The sequence below is a fragment of the Camelus ferus genome, chromosome 5 (assembly GCF_009834535.1).
Source record: "Camelus ferus isolate YT-003-E chromosome 5, BCGSAC_Cfer_1.0, whole genome shotgun sequence".
Taxonomy (NCBI): Eukaryota; Metazoa; Chordata; class Mammalia; order Artiodactyla; family Camelidae; genus Camelus; species Camelus ferus.
Window position 1 is genome coordinate 4,872,831 of NC_045700.1, and position 16,109 is coordinate 4,888,939.

The 16,109-nt window shown below is 48.1% G+C and overlaps 1 protein-coding gene across 2 annotated transcripts in view; it reads left to right on the forward strand.

The window, feature by feature from the left end:
- Positions 1 to 16,109, forward strand: part of MYO7B (myosin VIIB) — an 89,315-nt gene that overhangs the window by 11,630 nt on the left and 61,576 nt on the right. For both annotated transcript variants that reach the window (XM_032479218.1, XM_032479219.1), the window contains exons 2-5: positions 4,821 to 4,862; positions 11,803 to 11,916; positions 13,771 to 13,923; positions 15,089 to 15,273. In XM_032479218.1, the coding sequence (XP_032335109.1) occupies positions 4,845 to 4,862; positions 11,803 to 11,916; positions 13,771 to 13,923; positions 15,089 to 15,273 (470 nt within the window). In that variant the 5' untranslated portion in view covers positions 4,821 to 4,844. The remainder of the gene's footprint in view (positions 1 to 4,820; positions 4,863 to 11,802; positions 11,917 to 13,770; positions 13,924 to 15,088; positions 15,274 to 16,109) is intronic.

Genomic DNA, 16,109 nt, shown 5'->3' on the forward strand with positions numbered 1-16,109 from the left:
ATTTCCAGTGTAATTTCATTGTGGGCTGAAAGCACAGATTGCATGATTTTTATTTTTAAAATTTGTTCAGATGTGTTTGTGGCCCAGAAAGTGGTCTATCTTGGTAAATGTTCCAAGTGAACTTGAGAAGGTATATTCTCCTGTTGTTGGATGAAGTATTCTATGAATGTCAATGGGATCCAGTTGACTAATGGTGCTATTGAGTTCAGCGATGTCCTTGCTGATTTTAGGCCTGGCAGATATGTCAAATACTGATATAGGGATGCTAAAGTCTCCGACTGTAATTGTGGATTTATTTTTTTCTGCTTGTAGGTCTACCAGTTTTTGCCACATGTATTTTGATGCTGTGTTGTTAGGTGCATACAGATTAAGTAATGTTATGTTCTCTTTGGGAATCAGTCCCTTTATTATTTTGTAATAATAGTCCTCATAATTTTTCTTGTCCTGAAGTCTGCTGTGCCTGATATTAGTATAGCTACTCCTCCTTTCTTTTAACTAGTATAAACATGGTATATTTCCTGAATCTCTTTATTTGTAATCTATCTGTGTCTTTATATTTCAGGTGAGTATCTTGTAAACAACATAGTTGGGAGACTCAAGTTTTTAAGGGATGAATTCTTCAGATCCTAGTGATCATTTGATATGAGGATAATAAGATGACTCAGGCATTTTCTTCAACAGCTGCTAGTTTTTATTCACTGAGATAAAGAACACAGGGGAAAGAGCAGATTTGAGGACAGAGGAGATGAGTTGCTGTGGTCATGTTGAGTTTGATGTGCCCATGGCCTGTCTGCTGGAGATATCCAGAGAATAGGGCCTTGGTGGATCTGGAGTTCAGGATAGCGATGAGGGTTGGAGACATTGGTTTCAGACTCAGAATTGCTTTGATCCTGGGAGTGGCCCTGGGAGGTGGTGTGAATGCACAAGGAGGGTGTGCAGGCTGAAAGGGAATAGAATGAGGGCCACCAGAACAATGAGAATTCTTTGGTTTCAACAGAGTCTAGGTAGCTTAGCTCAAATAACAAAATGAAAAAGAGCCAGAGATAGGATTTCTGTCTTTTGTCTACTTCCCTCCTGGCCTGCCAACTTTATTCTCTCATACCAGCTATTTTTTTTTTTTAAGACACTAGGACCATAGCCCCTGGCAGTTCTGGAATCATATTTCAAAACTTTGCAACTTCAGAAAAAAGCCGACCCCCAGCTCCAATTTGGAACATCCCAGGGAAAGCCTGTGATTGACCCCTCCTTGAATCACATGCCGTCTCTGAGGTACCATGATTCATGGTCACTATCAGAAACATTTTGGACAAAGAGAGGAGAATTTCTCCCAAAGGAAATAGGGGGAGGCACATCAGGCAGACAAAAAGACCAGCATCTCCCTCAGACACCAAGAGGCCAAGGGGAGGGAAAGGGTCCTGGGAGGAGGTTGAGAGGACCCCCCCAGGAGCAAAGGAAAGGCAGGGAAGTGAAATCCTGCAGGAGCCAAGAGGCTGTAGTCAGGGAAGAGGGCATGGCTGGAAGGGTCTTGGCGTTGACTTGAGTCACGTTGGCCCTGGAGTGCAGTGTTTGTGGGGACATGCGTGTGACCCAAGGCTTGGGAAGGCATGAAAGATAAAAGAGTGGAGGCAACATGATGGGGCAACTCCTTCAAGAGGCTCAGCTGAGGAGCAGAGGGGTATATAGCAATATATACAATATATGGCATATACAATATAGAGCAATAGCTGGAGCAGGTCATGAGGCCAAGAAAGTTCATTTTAGTGTAGACAAAACTTGCATCTTCAGAAAAACTTTGGGAGGAAAGGCCAGAAGAGTGAGAATGAAGGAAGATGTGAGAGTGAGGGGCAGTTGTATTAGCTACCTATTGCTGCATAAGAAAGTAATCCAAAATTTTGCAGCTTCAAATATTTATTTTCTCAGATGATTTCTGAAATCCAAGAGCATCTTAGCTGGGCAGTTCTGGACCAGTAAGCCCATGAGCTTAGTGTTTGTTTTCTGGAGATGCTATAACAAAATGCCACCAGCTAGGCAGCTTAAATAACTGACATTTATGTTCTCACAATTCTGGAGCTGGAAGTCTGAGGCCAAGTAGGGCTGAGTTTTCCCAAAGCCCCTCTCCTTGGCTTGCAGACACTCACCGTCTTGCTACTCTGTCCTCGTATGGTCAGTCCTCCGCACGCACACCTCTAATACCTCTTCCTCTTCTTACAGGGATATCAGTCGTGTTGGGCTATGCCCCATCCTAACAATACCAATTTAACTTCATCACCTCTTAAAAGCCTCATCTTCAAATGCAGTCCCATCTGAGGTCAGGGGTGGTTAGGGCTTCAACATATGAACTTGGAGGGGACACAGTTCAGCCATAACAAGGACATTGGCTGGAGCTCTGGTCATCTGAAGCTTTGACTGGGGCTGGAACACCTGCTTCCAAGATCACTGGGTCTTGACTAGAGACCTCAGTTCCTCACCACATGGGTCGCTCCTTGGGGCTGCTTGAGTGTCCTCATGACATGACAGCAAGTTTCCCCAGGCTGAGTGATGTTGGAGAGAGAGAGGAGGAAACCACATGGCCTTTTATGAGCCAGTCTTGGAAGCTACACTCCATCACTTCCACCTCATCCTATTTGTTAGAAGGAAACCACTAAGTCCACACCCCAGGTGGGGAGAATGAGACGCAGTCTTTACAAGGGAGGAGTCCACAAAGAATTTGTGGATGTATGTTAATCAACACAGTAATTGATAAAACAAAGGCCCTGGTGGAGGAGGCCAGAGAGGGCAGGGCTGGAAGCAGAGGGTGACTTCTCTCTTTTTTCAGTGACACAGATCAAGGTGTTCTGCAGAGTGAGTAGTGGGAGGGAGCTTTGAAATAGGGTTTGTTTTTTTTTTTTAATTTTTGCAGAAAGAGCCAACTAGGGCCCACTCAAGGGGTCCTCAGGCATTTCTAAAGCCCCAGAGGAGGTGCCGGCCATGAAACTGCCCTGGCCCCTGCCGTCAGGGTGGTGTGACCCATCCCTGGTGGGTTCAGTTCAGGGCTGGGACTTTCTTGCAGGAGCCAGCAGCATTCACAAGACCGTGGTGGGCCAGACAGTGGTGGACCAGAGGGGTCCACATAGCGTGGCGCTCACTGTGCTTTAGTTTTGTATTCCATTTACGGGTGTTTACAAAACCACTTTGTTCCAAAAAAGATTTAAGGCAGCTTCCAGGCTGGTTGGGATAGAAATAAAGCTAGGATGCCTGGCTGAGAGACTGGGGAGAAACAAAAGGGCTGAGAAGTCATGATAAAATGAAGGAACAGCTGTTTCTGAGTGGGAGTGGGCGACTAGTGCTAGTTTGGGGTGGGGCTGGAGAGCTGGAAGACTTTGCTTCTGAAATGGAGAGGTTCTGGGACATGGGATGACCAGCGCCAGTCGTGCGGGAGTGGAGGTCAGTGGAATCTGGGGTCAGGGGAGTGGGAGTCCAGAACATGTGTCAGGTCATCCCCCAGGGAGGGCAGGACTGGCAGGGGGCACCTGTGAGGCAGATCCTGGTGTCCGGAGAGTGATGAACATGGAGGTCAGTGCCATGCATGAGGCAGTAGAGGGTCTGAGGTTTCTACCTGGGATAGAGAAGTGAGGGGCCAGAGCAACGCTGGGGAGCTGGGGAGGGGGCATGCCCACCCATCACCTCACTGGGTTACGTGAGGTGGGGACATGGACCAGCCACCCTTGAAAGAGCTGTAGCCTCAGACCTTAAAAGGGAATCTCAATCTGATTACTGCCTTTTACACTGTAGGCACTCAACAAACACTGGGAGGTGTAGGTTGTCATGAATGTAAAAATGCCCAGGCAGTAAATAAAAATTGAAATAAAATGTTTCTTTGTTTAACAGAAGAGTGGCCAAAGACTCTTTGTCCCACTCAGCGTGGACCCTTCACATCCTTTGCCCTTTGCCCCTCTGCCTTTGCTAAAGTCACAGCGTCCCTAGAGAACACCTGTCTTTGCTTCCACTGTGAATTCTTACTCATCTGGAAAAAGCATCAAAAAAGGACATCCTCTCCAAGGGCTCCATTCTGTTTCACTGAACAAATATTTCCTGGGTCATTCCCGGGGGCAGTTCTGCATTAGACACAGGGAGCAGGGGGTGAACAAAACCAGCAGTAGGTACCTGCCTCACGCTGCTCCCCGCACAGAGGGGCAAGGCTGGGATCCTCCTTTGGATCAAGGCGGTGACCTTCCTCCTCCACTGGCTGGCGTGACAATCTACACCTCCACCTCTGTGCTCCCAAAGCCCCTGGGAGGCAGCCAGGTGCGGGGCACAGGATTGAAAGGAGGCAGAGCCAGGTGGGATTGCCAGCTATGCTGCTGGTTAACAGACCACCTCTTCTTTGTTGAGCCCACGTATGAAATTGGGGATACCTGTGTTTGGGGCGTGCTAGTGAGGTTTAGACAGTGTTTGCTGTGTCTGTTTACGCCGTCTGCTTCCCTCCACACTCCCTGTGGTGTGTGGTGATGGCTGGTTTTCACAGATGTCTGACCAGATACAGTTTGACTTGTGGGTGACAGGGACAGTGTTTTAAACCTGTTCAGAACCACCCTACTCCCTGTGTTGAGCCCAATGCTGAGTGTAAAATAGATGAGATGGGGCAGGAGGAAGCAAGGGTGTCCTGGAAGCCTCTTCCGCTTGGGATGGGATGATGACTCATCTGTCCATTTTGTCAAGTCATTTCTTGGCCCCATGCCAGGCACTCAGGGGCACGCCTCTGGACACTGGTGGCCCCACTCCTCCAGGGTCCCACATCCAGAGCCACGAGGACTGACATTCTGCTTTCTCTCTGCACACAGGCTGTGAGCAACGGCTGCCCCAGGATGTCGGGCGTACGACTGGTAAGATTTGCATCTCCTCGGTCTAGGGGTTCTTGGTGGGGCTTGCCAAGGGCTGAGTCAGATCACCCCCAGGGTAAGAAGGGAGAGGCAACGAGACCCTCTAAGGAAAACCCCACAGATGAGGAGTTTGGGGAACAACCCAAAAAGGAGTTTGGCCAACCTCTGGGCCTTGGTGGAATGACCAGGTGTGTGCAATAATCCCTCACTTATGTTCGGGGCTTAAAATATCTTGACAAAGGGATTTCTCATATGTTGTCTCGTGTTGCGGTTGGGAGAAGCTCACCCAGGGTGGGTGGGGAGGAAACACTGGGCCAGATCACCACTTCGGGCCCTGCATCCCCTTCCTTCCACTCAGTGAGCATCTGTTAAGCACCTGCTTGTATCCCAGTGGCCAAGAGATGGCTCCATGGGAGGAGAGAGCCGATGGGCCTTGAGTCCGCCATGCTGACACACTGTGCTGCCCTGGGATGCGGGGTGCAGGCCACCTGGGTGGGGTGTGCATGATGAGAGAAGTGTAGGGGCTGGGGAGCCCAGAGGAGAGCCCCCTCATCAGCCTGGGCGTCCTTCCCTGCCCTCCAAAATTCCAGCCCAAACCCAGGAAAGTCAGAATGCTGCGAAACCCTCTTTCATAAGAAAATGCTCCAAATAGCCTCCTCCTGTGTACTAAGCCATTGTCTCCATCTGGCTGCTGGACCCCCACGGTGGAGAGGGGGCAGAGTCCTTGAGTGGGTGAGCACCTCGGGGCTCCTGAGACTGAATCCTGGAGGCATCTGAGGCACAGAGTGAGCGGCTCCAGAACAGAGCAAAGGCTGTTTGAGGCTGGAGAGAGAACACACGTGATCTAAACATGCGGGTTGCATGGGCTTTGGAGAACAAAATCACAACCATTGGAACGTGGCACCGTTTTGGAAGTATGAGGAGATTTTGGAGCAAATCCAGGTTTATTTCACAAAGGAATTCACCTGTGAGATGCATTACTTCCAACAGTCCCGCTGGGAATGTGACAGAATTGTGACCAACTTCAAGCAGAGTTTGAAAAGATACCTCCTGGGGGCATGTGGCTCTCAAGTGCAACTGCAGGCCTGTTTGTCTTCTAAGATTGCAAGTTCCTTGAGAGGAGGATGATCATGGCCACTAGAACAGTTTAAGTTACACATGTGGTTCGCATTGTGTATTTCCATCGGGCAGCATCGGCCTAGAACACACAGAAGATGCACAGACTGAACAAGGCATACGGCAGTCCTTTGGTAACAGCTGAGGAGATGGGAAGAGCGGACTTGCCCACCCTTCAGGGGAGGGGGAGGGTGCTCCCCAAGAACCACATCGACCAAGAGCCTGGGAAGGGGTGAGTCCCCAGGCAAAAACTGAAGACTTTTGCAGAAGATAGAAGATCCTGCATTGCCAACGTATTGTTTCAACCAAATTTTCTCCCATTTCACCTCTGGGAACCCCATCACATGTGTGTAACCACACAGGATCTGACTTAGGGATGAACATGCAGATAGACCTTGCTCCTTGCCGGAATCACCAGCCCCTCCACCCTCCATCTAATGGGCCAGTGAAGGAACCCAGACCCTGGTCCTGCCACACATTCTGAGCCATCCCAGGGCCCCAGGTGGAGCATGACCTTTAGTCACTTTAATGAAACCCCACTTTTCTTTCCAAGTGAGAACTATAGATATTTATATACCTGTGTGCAGAGGGGCTGGGAATCTTCAGTGGGTGAGACTGGGTTGAAATCCTTTGAAATGCAAAGAACCTCTCTTGATTGACACCGTCCGTGATTCATGAAGCCATAAACATTCATAGATCTTGATGGCAGGTGTACCGTTCCTTATCTTCAGTGGTGGGGGGTGCATTCCTGGGAAAAATAGGGTCCTTGGCACCAGCAGTAACCATGGCACCTGTCCCTACAGAAGGGACAGGTTCTGTGAGTCTTCTGATGGACCATCTCTGGAGCTTAGCCTGGAGGCCTCCTGCTGGAGATTCCTCCAAGGCCCATGTGATCCCCCATTTATCTAAGTAAATGCAGCACAGAGCCATCTGTAGACCCATCTCTTCTCCTAAGGCAAGAGAATGACATGATGGGTGGGTATGTTGGATGGGGACACACCGCCCAATTCCTTGAGTGGCCAGAAAAGCTGGCCCATCTCAGGAGACGGAAGATCAGGTACCCCGGAAGGGGATTCTTCATGGCTTCGGGCCTTTGAGTTTCCTCTTAGAAATTTCTGTCTCAGGCTGCGGCAGGAGCCTTTCTGCATCATGGACAAATACATAGATCTCTCTGCTTTCTGTGACGCATCCTCTAGCTCCTGAATCTCAACATAGACTTTTACTTCCTTTGCAGCTGATAGCTTCTGCTTTCTCTCTTCTCGTTCATTTTTTCCCTGATTCAGCTGCTTCCATGCAGTCATTTTTTTTGCTGCCAATAGAGTTCACGAAGAAGCTCTGTTTTCTGCTACTTGGCTTCTCATTTCTTTCCTAGTAGAGCTTTGGCTAAATGGAATGAATGAATATTCCAGCTCTTTTGTTTATTCTTCCAGCTCAAGTTGGGCTGACCCCTTAGCATTCAGTTTGGATTGGAAATGATCTCTCTGTCTTTTTCACTTCTGGTTAATACCATCTCCTGTGAGATGCCCGTCACCTGTCTTGACTTTTAATCTTCCCACTTTGCTGATTTGCCAGCTGTTTCAGCAGCAGACTGTAATTTTCACACTGGAACTTTATCCTTGTCGTGGGAAAGCTCCAGGTCTCTGAGGTTCCTGGCATGATTTAATTAGTTCACTGAGCCCAATATGTTGCTCATGCTTGGTCTTTTGCATCCTGTAACAGCTCTTCCTTGCTGTTCTTTTTAATTTAGCTTTTATTTGTATGAAGCTGTTATAGGTGTTGCCGGAACATGGCCTCCATACCCCTGTTTACTGAATTAAGACTCGAGGACAGAGTTTTGGATGAAGTAGAAAAGGCAGCTTCATTTCTTTGCCAGGCAAAGGAGATCACAGTGAGCTACTGCCTCTAAGACTGTGAGCCTGCTGGGGAGAGAAGGCAGGAAGTTTTATAGTAAAAGTTCAAGAGTTCAAGAGGAAGGGCTAATTTCCATAGAGATCACACACAGGGTAACAAATTGTTGCAAAATTGTTATTGTTTTTGCAGATGCAGTGGTCCCCTTCCCTCTGCTGGGTATGAAGCTCACCTCCAGCTTCAGGGCTCTTTTAATGTTCTTGTACCTAGAACAAAGGAAGCCTAGGTAGGGGTTCTGTGGAAAAGAGCTTGAGAGAAAAACATGTGCAGTTTAAAGTCAGGTTGATAAGTGCTTTTATTCTTTCAAGCAGGCTGAGGCCTGGGACCTCCTGCTGCAGGCTGAGGCCAGCAGCTCGAACAACAGGATACAAGGAAACCACAAGGGGTCAAAAACAACTGCAGACATGCCCAGTTGAGGCGAGTTAAGAACAACAAGGTGCACAAAACACCCAACTGCCATTTCTTAGGTATCAGGTCAAGAGCAGGGCACTAGGGGCGAGAACAGGGCACCACTGGGCATGATCCTTGCATGCAGCACCACGAGAGGGTTGGGGGATCACCTACGCCTCCCTCCTCTCTAGCCTAACCCTGGTCAGCAAGAGCATGAGAAGAACCCTTTAAACCATTATACAGTTAGGCAGTAACAAACAACATTGGACGTGTCAGATGGTCACTGATGACAACAGGGTCCTGCTCAGTTACATAGACATGTAGTTTAAAGACTCATCCCCCACTTTCTCTTCCACAGAGGTGACCACCATCCACCCTTCTTGTTGATTCTTTGATATTTCCCTCTGTGTCTCTAAAGAACATGTGTACAGTGCTCCTTGAGTTTTTGGTTTCAGGCATCATCTATTACTGACTCTCCACAAGGTGAGAAAGGCCTTAACTCCTTGCTCCTAACCCCCCACCTGCAGCACTCATACTATCTATCTCTTCATCCTCCCAAAGTTGTTAAATCCTGGCTTTCATCAGATCCACATACGGAGTTTACTTATGTTACTTAAGAAGATGCTCCTCTCGCCTGAGCCATGCATCTACTCTAGGTGCTGTGCTTCCATTTTGCTAGACTTTGTAATGGACTTTCCCCCCATCCGCTTCGTTTTCTATGTATTTAACCACGGTGTAACCCCCTAGCTTTCTCCCAGATATGTCAGTCTTCTTTCAAAACTTTCTGATTCATCTGGAAGTTCAATCAACTTCACCCTCAGGAAGAAATCTCTCCCAGAGTTGCTGACTGGGGGTATCTAAACTGGCACCTCCTACTTCTGAAGCACATATCTTGGAATCTCCTTCACAACCACCCTGAGTGTTCCTTGTGCCTCTCCTTTGCACTGAATCTCTTTTCCTGGACCCAAGGTTTGTCTTTCTTTTGATTTACCCCTTGTTTTGATCGAGCACAACCTGTAATAGCTTCCTGAAAAATTATACAAATGAGGTGAATGGTTTCAACATCGTCCATGCCTAAAAATATTTTTATTCACATTGGAACAACAGCTGGACATAGGATTCCATACTGGATATAATTCTACATGAAAACTGTGAAGACATGTACTCCACATTGTCTTCTGCTTTCCAGCGTTGCTGGTAAGAAATCCAACACCACTCTAATTCTTCAGCCTTTGTATAACTTATTTTTTCTCTCTGAAAGCTTTTATGATCTTTTCTTGGTCCCAAGTATTTTGAAACTTCATGATCGTGGGTGTTGGTGTGATCCAAAAGGCTTATCGGAAAATATTACATCTTCAAAAATGTACCTTTATACCGGAATGATAATTTGGCTAGGTAAAAAATTTGGGGATTTTTTTTTCTTTTTTATTGTGGTTAAAAAACACAGAACATTAAATGTACCATCTTAACCATTTTTAAGCATCCAGTTCAATATTATGAAGTATGTTCACATTGTTGTGCAACAGATGTGAGAACATTTTCATCTTGCAAACTTGAAACTCTATACTCATTAAACACTATGTTCCCTCCCTCCTCCTCCAGCCCCTGAAACCACCTTTCCACTTTCTGTTTCTATGATTTTTACTTCTTTATATAATTGACATGAGTGGAGTCATACAGTATTTGTCCTTCTGTGATTGGCTTCTCTTGCTTAACATAATGTCCTTGAGGTCCATCCACATTGTAGCCGTGACAGGATTTCCTTCTTTTTCAAGGCTGCATAAAACTCTATTGTGTGTAGTGCTCACTGTACTATGCCATTTTATGTAAGGCACTTGAACATGATTTGTTGATTCTTTGATGTTTCCCTCTGCATCTCTAAAAACTTAGCTCCTCACTTCTAACCTCCACCTGCAGGGATTTTGGTATCTGCAGGGGCTCCTGGAACCAATCCCCCAAATATACTGAGGGAGGACTGTATATAATATATTTTTGTTTATTGGGTTCATCTACCAATGGACATTTGGGTTACTTTCCCCTCTTGGCTATGGTGCATAATAATGCGATGAACATGGGAGTACAAATATATCTTTGAGATCCTTCTTTTAATTTCTTTGGATATATATCCAGAAGTGGGATCATATGGTAAGTCTATTTTTAATTTTTTGAGGAATCATACTGTTTTCCCCAGTGGTTGCACCATTTTACATTACCACCAACAGTGTACAAGTATCCAGTTTCTCTACATTCTTACCAGCACTTGTTGTTTTCTATTCTTTGGACAGTGGCCATCCTAATAGCTGTATTTCTCTTTTCTTGAGACCTTTGTGGGAGTTGTTCAGCCCTCGTGTATGATTTGAATTTGTCCTAATTTTTTTCCTTAAAAGCAGACTCACCTTTTTGTCTGCCTACCCACTCCCAAATGTTTCTTTACTTTTGAAGTTCAATAACCTTTACTAGTATATGTCCTAGAGTTGATTTTTCTTTGTCATTATTTCCTGGCACCTGGTGTGCCTTCAGTCCATAGATTCAAGGCTTCATTAATTTCTGGAAAGTTTTCTCGAATTATATCTTTAAATAATTTTTCTGCTTTTTTTCCCCCTAGTTTTCTTCTTTGGGCAATTTGATTATTTGTATTTTTCCCTGTCTTCCATATCTATCCTTTTCTTCCTAATCTTGACCTTTTGCCCACTTTTCTCCTGTTTTCTACGATCTTTACCATGATTTAGCAGCATTTACTACCCTCTCACTGTTTCCAGTTTTGCTTTTATTTCTGTCCATGTTTCTTTCTTTTCCTCCATTTCTTCCTCGAGCTCTGCCAATTCATGTCTCATCCTTTTCATTTGTCTTGGCTTCTAATTTCTGAGCTCTTGTGCCTCTGATCTACACCTTAGTAAGCTTTTGGAAACCGTGGTGAAACTCTAGGTCATGACTTTCCACTGCCCTGTGGCAGTCTGTTTGTCTCCCCTGTGACTGTTACTCACCTGCTTTCTTTCCTCTTCTTGAACTTCAGCATCTTTGTGTGTGGACACCTGCTTGTTCCTTTCGGGTTACTCCTCTTTGAATGGGGTGAGCTTCCTTGGATCAGAAAGAGGTTCACGGGGGTCAGTGCCATGTTGTAGGCCAGGCAGAAACCTAGTGAGATTTTAGTCTTTGTTTTTCGCCAGCCAATGGATTTGGGTACTTTAAGGCTATTCACAGGGCAAAGACTGTCTTCTACTTCACAGAGGGTCACTTTCCTGCCAAAACAGCTTGTTTATTTCCTAACAGCAAGCTAGACCAGGGAAGCTTCCACTGCTGCCTTCCTGGCAAGAGCAAGAAAGGGCAGGGGTTGGGTAGGAGAGAGGGAAGAAGGAAAAGAAAGAGGAGGAGAAGGAGGAGGGGGAGGGGAGGAGGACGAGGGGGAGAGAGCATGCCCCAGCCAACTTGGGATCTCCTGGTTGGAGGGGACAGCCCCCAGGAGAAATAAGTCCTGAGCAGGAAGGGGAAGTTGGAGTCTGGATCTGACCACTATCTCTCTGCCCTCCAGGGTGACCATGTGTGGCTGAACCCCACCTCTGCCAACAAGACCTGTGTGGCCATCGGGGGCATCATCAGAGAGACGAAGCCTGGCAAAATCCTGGTTGAAGATGATGAGGGCAAGGTCAGTACGGCCGTGCTCTTCAGGGAGGCTCAGCCCTCTTAGCCTCACCCTCACCCTCCTTCTCTGGTGCCACTCCCCAGAACTAGTGGCTCCCGAGCCCAAGTTGGGGACCTACATGGCAGAATAGACCACGGCAAATTCCCATTGTGGTGACCACTGCAGGTCTGTCTTGAGGATTGTTTCTTTTGTGTGTGTGGTATATATTTTTATTGAAGTGTAGTCAGTTTACAATGTTGTGTCAATTTCTGGTGTACAACATAATGCTTCAGTCATACATGAACATACATATATTCATTTTCATATTCTTTTTCACTGTAAGTTACTACAAGATAATTGAATATAGTTCCCTTTGCTATACAGAAGAAACTTCTTGTTTATCTACTTTATATATAGTAGTATCTGCAAATCTCAAACTCCCAATTTATCCCTTTCCACCCCATGTCCCTGCACTGGTAACCATAAGTTTGTTTTCTCTGTCTGAGTCTGTTTCTGTTTTGTAAATAAGTTTGTCTTTTTTTTTTTTTTTTTAGATTCCACATATGAGTGATATCATATGGTATTTTTCTTTCTCTTTCTGGCTTACTTTACTTAGAATGACAATCTTCAGGTCCATCCATGTTGCTGCAAATGGCATTATTTTATTCTCTTTTATGGCTGAGTAGTATTTCGTTGTATAAATATACCACAGCTTCTTTATCCAGTCATCTGTCAATGGGGATTGTTTCTAAAATGAGGAAGTAGGGTTCAGTTTGGCAGATGAAAAACTAGGATAATTAGGGGAGTAGGAAGGAATGAAATGGGAAAGGGTAGTGGCAGAGAGGATTGGAGGGCAGAAAGCTCGTTTGCGAAGTAGAGAAGGGTGAGCAGGAGGGACCAGATGGAGGGAGAGAAAGGTGTGTGAGAAAGATGCTCAGAGTGAGGGCCCTGGGATGTCAGGAGGAAGGGGAGGGGAGGCTCAGCTCGTGGTGAGCAAAGCAGCTCAGATGTAGGAAGGTAGGAAGCTCAGGTTGGTCTTCGGGGGGACAGCTCAGCCACCTGGGGGGCCAAGGAGGAGCAGGTGATGGACAGGGGGGAAGGGCATGCAGGGGAAAGGGTCCAGCTGGTCACTAAATCCTCCTCGGGAAACCCTCTTGGCTGAGGGGCTGCAAAGTGGAACATGTGGAGGCTTGGCCTCCAAGGAGAAAATTCTAGACTGTGACCTGTGAGCTCCTTCATATGGAAGCCAGTAAAATAGTAACAAAAATATCTTCTATTTGCAAAATGATGTTATGCCATTTATTTATTTATAACTATTTTTTAACTTTTAATTATTTTTAAAGGTTTTTTGGGCTTGTTTCTATTTTTTATTTTTAATCTATCTGTTTATCTACCTACCTATTTATTTATTTATTGGGGAAGGTAATTAGGCTATTTGTTTATTTCTCAATGGAGGTACTGAGGATTGAACCCAGGACCTTGTGCATGCTAAGCACGCACCCTACCACTGAGCTATACCCTCCCTCCATTTTTTTACCCTCCCCCCATGTTATGCCGTTTAAAAACACTTTTACTTGCACACTTTTATTCCAGCTGCAAAACCCAAATCTAACTTCTGGCTACAAGTTCCTCAGACCCTGGCCTGAAGTTCACCTGTAGTGCCAGCTATGCACTGACCCCTGGCCCTAGACACATGCTGACTCCAGCCCCAGAGTGACCTGATCCTGTTCACAGGTTTCCCTTGACCTTCAGCACAGACTGACCCTGGCCAGGCGCGGGCCACCAAGTGGGTGTACCTGTCGAGGACATGAGAAGAGGTGCAGCCAGCTGGCCCAGGCCGGGGCTACCGCTCAGGAAAGTCTGTGCCCTTTGTTCCAGGAACACTGGATCCGGACAGAGGACCTTAGCACCCTGAGCCCCATGCACCCCAACTCGGCTCAGGGCGTGGATGACATGATCTGCCTGGGGGACCTGAACGAGGCAGGCATGGTGCACAACCTCCTGATCCGCTACCAGCAGCACAAGATCTACGTAAGTCCCCCCACCCTGTCCACGCATGCCACCCCTGGGTTGGGGAAGAACCCATCTGTGGCTGAGCGGAAGGACTGCTCTGAGGGCCAAGTGGACTGGAGGCCCTGGGGGGGGGTCATCTTCTGCATGGTTCCTTCCAGGTGGTGACAGAAACAGGGTCCCTGGGCAGGAGACCCCTGCCCTCCTAGGAAGTGAGTTGTGGGATGACCAGGAGGGTCGTATGGGTGGATGTAGGTCCTTCTCCCAAAGACTGGCGGTGGATGGGAGGTTCACCCCCTTTTGAAGGCCAGCATCCTGCTTTAATGCGGACTTCCCAGGAAAGGTGGAATTCCCAAACTGATCCCAGCCCTGCCATCAGTGGGTGTGACCTGGGGAAGTCACCATCTGCCTGGGTCTCTGAGGGAGTGGTGGCTTGTGGGATGCTCAGAAGAGTGGGAGAGTGAGCAGGGGCCCAGATAGAAGGGAAGGCTGGGAGCGGAGACAGAAGAGGCACAGGGCACTCTGAGTCACTGGCTGAGCATGGCTCCGCTCCTGGGACGGAACAGCAGTGAGCTAATTGAATGGCAGCTCATCGCTTCCAAAGGGCCTATGCTGGAATTCTTTTATCTGTTTGCCCTAGTCCTGAGCCGGAGAGATTACCCTCTCCAGTCCTAAAATGAGAAGGAAGATCTGGGTGATTATAGGACTGTTGGTGGCTGTCCCTGTCCCACCCCAGAGGGGCAGCCGGCCCGGTGGAGACTCCAGATGAGCAGGAGATCCTGAACTGAGGTCCCAGGAGGGGTCAGCAAGGGTGACCGCTGTGGCCCAGCCTCGCAGAGGCCCCTATAGGAGGCAGGTGAAGCCTCATTTCATACGGTCCCTCCTTTGTTCTTGAGCCCCTTTTAAATACCAGACAGAATGCTAAGCATTAACCATGACCACCTCATTTCATGTTCCTGTGAATACACCACCATCCCTGCCCCCACCCAGAGCTCTCAGGACTGGGGAACACCCTTATCTTTCCAGGGGGGTATCTGAGCAGCTGACAGTCTCGTCTCTCCACCCAGCATCAGACCCCACCTCCTCGCCAAAGTCAGCCCTCGGGGTTGCAGCCAAGGCCAAGGTCAGGGCAAGGCCACGCAGGTCCTCAGAACGGGGGCCACTAACCACCCGCTCCCCTCCCCAGACCTACACGGGCTCCATCCTGGTGGCCGTGAACCCGTTCCAGGTGCTGCCCCTGTACACCGCGGAGCAGGTGCAGCTGTACTACAACCGCCACGTGGGCGAGCTGCCGCCACACGTCTTTGCCATCGCCAACAGCTGCTACTTCAACATGAAGAAGGACAGGAGGGACCAGTGTTGCATTATCAGGTGAGAGTCGGACTCCCCACGGCCCTGGGCGGGCAGGTGGGCCAGGCACTGCCTCTGAGCATCTTGTAAAGATGGGAGCATCTCCTTGCCCGAAACCTCTCCAGACAAGCGCGTGACTTAGGGGCTCCCGTTCAATTGCAAACACCCTCCTCCACGGCCACCACGAGCCCCCAGTGTCTGGCCCCCGTGGACTCTCCACCCTGAAAAGCCCTCCCAAGGCTTCCTTCCTGCAGAACATGCTCTGCCACTGTCTCATCAGGGCCTGGACTGCCCCAGCCTTCTGTGAATATTTCCTGCGAAAAAGAAGGAAGGGTGGGGATGGGCTCCTTTAGAAATGGGACCCAGGAGAGATGCTTGAGGTGCAAGGGTCAAACAGGTGAGGTCCCACTCAGACACAGTCTCAGGGCGGGTCTCAGGGGAGGACAGCTTTCAGGTCGCTGGGGCCCAGAAGGGCTGCGTCCCCCTCCAGTCCAGGGGCTGACCTTGCTTCAGAGACTCACCGGCTGGCTTGGCCTCTCTGCTTCCTGAACTCTGGGTACCGATGGAAGGGAGGCTGAGTGGGAAAGGAAGGAGGAGAGGGAATTTAGCTCCAGGGCACCTTGCTTTGTGCTCCAGTAGACTCATTCATTCATTCATTCATTCATTCATTTGAGTTTCTTTTGGGCCCCAAGGGTGTGACCTACTCTTCCTAACAGGAGGAGACAGCAGCAAATGAAAGGGACTAAAGTCCCTGCCTCGTGGGGCTTACATTCTAGAAGGGGAAACGGGCAATAAATAAGCAAATTGTTCTGGCAGGGACTATGAGCTTTGAAGAAAAAGACAGCAGGGGAAGAGAA